The 5298-nt window shown below is 37.5% G+C and overlaps 1 protein-coding gene across 1 annotated transcript; it reads right to left on the minus strand.

Annotated features, from left to right (window-relative positions):
• Window positions 1–644: 644 nt before the first annotated feature.
• On the minus strand, window positions 645–1919 carry LOC114354051 (uncharacterized). The gene has a single exon (XM_028306305.1). The coding sequence runs from the start codon at window positions 1665–1667 to the stop codon at window positions 1254–1256; it is 414 nt and encodes a 137-aa protein (XP_028162106.1). The 5' UTR covers window positions 1668–1919; the 3' UTR covers window positions 645–1253.
• Between the last annotated feature and the right edge of the window lie 3379 nt (window positions 1920–5298).

Consider the following 5298-nt stretch of genomic DNA (forward strand, 5'->3'; position numbering starts at 1 on the left):
TACGGCCTTTCTTCGTATGCATATTTATAAGGGGTACGTAAATACAGCTTCCAATCTGTCTTGATCTATCTGTGCTGTCTGGAGACACAATACTCCTGGGACAGACAGAGGTGACTAGGTACAGTCTAACGCATATTAGACTAAATATTTTTGTTTGCAAAATAGAGCCTATTACCACTGTGTAAGATTCTCTGATTATGACGTATTTTCTGTGTCAACCATGTATATTTAATAAAGTATGTATTATTTAGCAATAATTAGTATCTATAACCAAAGTGTCTAGTCTAGATTTTAAGGTAAACTTTTGCAAGATATGAAAAATAAATGTATTTAACGTATCATATTTATTTTTATAATTACCTAGGCTGTTGCAATATAATAATATACCTACCTATGCAATTTTTGTATCAAGAAATTCCAACTACTATAAATTTTAGATTAAGAAATGGTATTTATACTAATTTTGTGGTAAATTTTAATAAAATCCATCTATACAAATTGATTTTCAATTGAATTCCACAAACTGGATAATTGCTCATGAATCAGAAGTGTGTGTCTACGTATATTTACTTTTATTACCTGAATTCAACTTTATCCAAAGAAATATTACTAAATGGGGTTTCGTAAAATAAATAAACTATTTGTCACATATGGATTATTTATTAAGAACCATTACATACATAATTTTAAACGTTTTTAAACATTTTTGTGCTAATTTTAATGTTTTTCGAAACAAAACGTATCAGAACATTGTTTCACAAACTGTCATGATCTAAACATTTTCTTTTTGATTTAATTACGCCAACTTTTATATAAGATATACAAACATTTATTTCTTACACATAGCTACGAGAATAGTTCAACAATAAATTAAACGAGTTAAAGTAAGTTTGAGCGTGAATACAACTAAAATGTTCATAATTAATAGTTCACCAGTCCACTTGGGGAAAAATAAGTGAAGATATAATTCACAAATTATTATAATATAGTTATCACATTATGTTCAACAAATATATTTCTTATTTTGACTAGAATATGACTAGATACCCAAACCGGGCCACCTGTTGTTTGTAAACATATTGAGAACCAACGTCCGGGTCAGATCCGGAATATCCGTGTAAGGCCGGAGGGATAGAAGAGTAAAACACTTTATACACAAAACATAAAACACTCAGAAAATAGACTGGGTCTTTGGGAGGCACGAAGAGGGGGGATTAGTTGGTTCTTCTTGGAGGCTCAGGGCCAAGCGTATCTCAGGCGGCGGACATCTCGTCGATCCCGCGCAGGAGGCGCGAGCGCAGGCGAATGAACACCGGGTGCTGCGGCGGCATTCCTCGCACGTTCAGGAAGCGCAGCGTTTCCTGAGCGCACACGAGGAAACCCAGCTGCTCCGGGTCCATGTCCTCCGGCACCGAATCCAGCAGAGGGTCTTCGTTCTCGTCCCCGAACATGGACTCCTCGGGCTCGCTCTCCATCAGCGTCGGTTCCTCGTCGCGGGTGGAGTCCACATCCACCGAGCACAATCTCCCAAAAAGACGTTTCAGCGCCTGACGCTTCTCAGCGCTGTCGGTGTCGATAGCTGGCTCGCTGTGGGACCGCTTGCGGCGTCGCTGCCGCTTGGCGCGGCGGTCGGTGATGTCGCGCTCGCACTTCCTTTTGCTCGTCATTATTGCGTCGCCGGCGGGATACTGACTGCGAATGGGCCGTGCAGGAAATTGAAGGGCCTCGGCGCTTACAGCGAGGGCGCCGTCTCGCTCTGGCGCGGGGTGCGCGCGTGCGTGCGAGGGAGACGGGGCCGCCAGCTGCACCGGCCAGCTGGGCGGACAGATGCAGGGCGCGGGGCGCTTTGTTTGATAAAGTTTATTCGGGGAAATAAAACTGTTATCCCGGATTGCGCGGCGCGGAGCTAGCGGCCCGGCCGGCAGCTGCGACGCATCTGCCGCGCTCAGGTGATTCCACATGCTCCCAAGGTGCCGACGTCGGCAATTAAGGCGTTTACTGACGCACGTAAACAAAGCACAGCCTAAGATCACGGGTGTAACGATATAAATCCTTTGTCAGTTCAAAGGTTTAATAGATTTTGGATTGAATGATTAATAACTTTGAGTTCAATTTAATTTGAACGTCTCATTGTTTAACTTAGCTACGAAGTCTAAGTAGTCGTATTTTTCATAAAAACGAAATAAGCCTTCAATTAGAATATAAGAAGACAAAGAAACCGTATAAAAGCTGTAAAGCTCATCTTAATTTCCCAGGTAACGGATTTATGCTTCATTCAATTTGCGAAATGCTGAAAGTAGCCTGCGGCTGAAAATTGTTCAGCTCGGATTGTATCCGGACAGCAAACTATGTGCCGATAGCTCACTATGTAAAATGTAAAAATCAATACTCAGTTTATGTAGTCCCGGAAACGAGCTGGCAGTACATAGCGGCCTAGGTCTCCCGTTTTAAATTCAATCTGAGCTTTTATATGTATAAACCATGTTTGTTTTTTCGGAAATAGAAACACTGTTTGAAAAATTATAGTAAAAGACCCAATACATTTTGTAGTTATTATCACATGGGATATTAAGATGAAGCAAGAGGTTCCTCTATTGTTTGTTAAGTGCCTGTGTAACTACGATCTAGGCGCGTCCTTTGTAACGGGTAAAAATAACTCCCAGTTAAAGCCTACGTAATTAACACTACAATAAGATACTGTATCAAACTCCTACTTTTAATATATATATTTTTTACTTTATGTAATGTGTAATGTAATATCACATGATCATTATCATCATCATCATTTAAAAGCCATAGGACGTCCTGCTGAAATTAGGCCTCTTCCAATGATTTCTATATTGACCGGCCTGCATCCATATCCATATCATCCTGTTACCTGGAATCACATGACATAACTAACTAAAATATTTAGTTTTACTATAACGTGCTATAATATTACCTAAAGAACCTTAGCTACATCTAACTGGGTATTATGAACATCACACGGCGCATCAACTGTTAAAATCGTGTACTAATAATAGCTCTTATTCCCTACCAGATAAGGGTCTCAAGATAGCTCTATGTGCTGTTGTGCTCAGTATAGCAATGAAATTTCCAATAATCCGCTTCAAACTTGCCTTGTAAAGCTCTCGTCTTGGAATAAAGACGAATTTCCAGGTTACATTTGAGCAGTATGTTTCTGAGAATTGCCTAATGAACGCGTCTCTTCCTATAAGACGATTATACAAGTTATTGTCATAAAAAATGGTAATTGTTACAGTATTTCTTTGAAATAAGTCTATTATTGTTACAGAAAACAGAATAAAAGGGAATAACAAGCTTTTCCTCTTTCCTCTTTCTTTTTGTTAACAATTAAACCCCACTAACATTCATTATTTGTGGTAGTAACTTTTCACATTTAAATTAATGATACAATAATATCTAATATCACTTTTTTAGGGTTCCGTAGTCCTGACAAAGAAACCCTTATTATTTATTTTCACCCGAAGCTGTAGTTTAGTAGGGTTTCAAAACCAATTAAATGCATTTAAATATTTAACGCTTATTTATTTACACTAAACAAGCGTTCTAATGTTGTCATTAATTGAAATGTAAATAATAAGTATTATCTAAATATTAATAGGAATATTTTTCACTTATTCATTCAGAATTATTCAAAAGTTACGAATTAAGTCAAAATTTTACTTACATCATTTCGTTATCTCACATAAAATATTAATCTAACCTTACGCAAAGCCTGGCGAGAGCTCAATTTAAATCGACGTAAATGGCAACCCAGTGGCTTCACTGTATGTCTAGGCTCTACTAGGGCATTAGAGACACTTATGAAAGTCATAAGAGTCATTTATTATCTGCAAATAGGCTTTTTGTAAAGCGCTTTAAAAGCATTCCTGATGTGGACATGACAATTAGTCGTTGTTAGGTCCATTCAGTAAACAGTAAAATGCAAATGAGCCTTTGTAATACGAAATTAAAATAAACGAAGTGTGGACGGTAAGTATGTCAAAGGAATCATACTAAACATGCCAATTGCTTCTAGTGCAGTAAGTTGAATAAATTCAGCCTCAGATATTCTTAGTTTAAATAGAAAGAAAGAAAGAAAAATATCAAAGATAATAATAATAATCGCTAAAGTTGTGTTAGACTTTTGCATGTAACCACAAAGAAAGTCTGACACCTAACTTCAGTAATACTGAAATGAAAAATACGTAAAGAGGTGAATCACGATGCGATCCTTTTACTCTTTGACAGTTTTGAAAGCTCCGCTACTCTACAGAAGTATTTTAAACTTAATTTAAAGCTCTTCAAGAATAAGCTTCCATCAGTGACTAAATTAGCTCTCTAATATGACCTACGATCCCCTGGACGGATTTCAATTACGTAGGCTTTACATTGACTGGCTCATCGGTGGTTCGGATAGATAAGGAGATAGGTAGCCCTACTAGTGCTGCGTGTAGTCGATACTTACTACACTATGAAATAATCCTAGCGCTCTGGCTTTGAGATTACTAGGTCGGTTTGTTTACGGTTTGGAGTTAGACTGTCGGAGAAATAAAGAGCATTATTTCATATAAGATTCATACTCTCTTTTTAATTTCCATGTACGTAATACAGGCACTTTTTTGTCATAAGTAGGTATCATAACGAAAAATCTTGTTTTTTTTTCTACTTGAAACAAAGTATAACCTACCTGTACCTTTATTGTGAACGTAAGTACGCAGGTACTTAGTTACTTAAAAACCTATAGCATATCGAAACGACATCAATATTCAAGCGAAACCAATCTCAGCACATCCTTACTACTGGATAATACACGACAGAGGTGTTCAATGTCCATAAGGCTTTTCACGGCGGAAGGACAGCCTTTGGCTAGCTGCCAGTTTGGAAATTTCGATTTTCTCGATGGCGGCAAACATAATAAGCTTTTGAAAAGCTTCTTTCAAAGGTGCCGTGTAAAGAACTTTGCTTGCCAGCAAAGTAATATGTGACTGTGAAAAGATATCAATGTCCACAACACTAGGTGGTACTATTAAATTGACAACCTAAAAAACTTACTCCAAAGTATGTTTATTTATTTATTTATTTAAGGACAACCAACAAAACATACACCATACATTCACAGTTTCCTTAAAAATAAATTAAGCTAAGGAAGCAAAACTAAAATGTAAATTCCATAATAATATTACCCTTTTTATTTCAGTCCCCGACCACAAAGCTCGCACTGAAAACTGAAAATAGACGACATTCCTGTTGCCAGAGGATACCACGGACATTTAGAGGAAAAACATGAGTATT

The sequence above is a fragment of the Ostrinia furnacalis genome, unplaced genomic scaffold (genome assembly GCF_004193835.3).
Source record: "Ostrinia furnacalis isolate ACB-3 unplaced genomic scaffold, ASM419383v2 OfSCF1913, whole genome shotgun sequence".
Classification (NCBI taxonomy): Eukaryota; Metazoa; Arthropoda; class Insecta; order Lepidoptera; family Crambidae; genus Ostrinia; species Ostrinia furnacalis.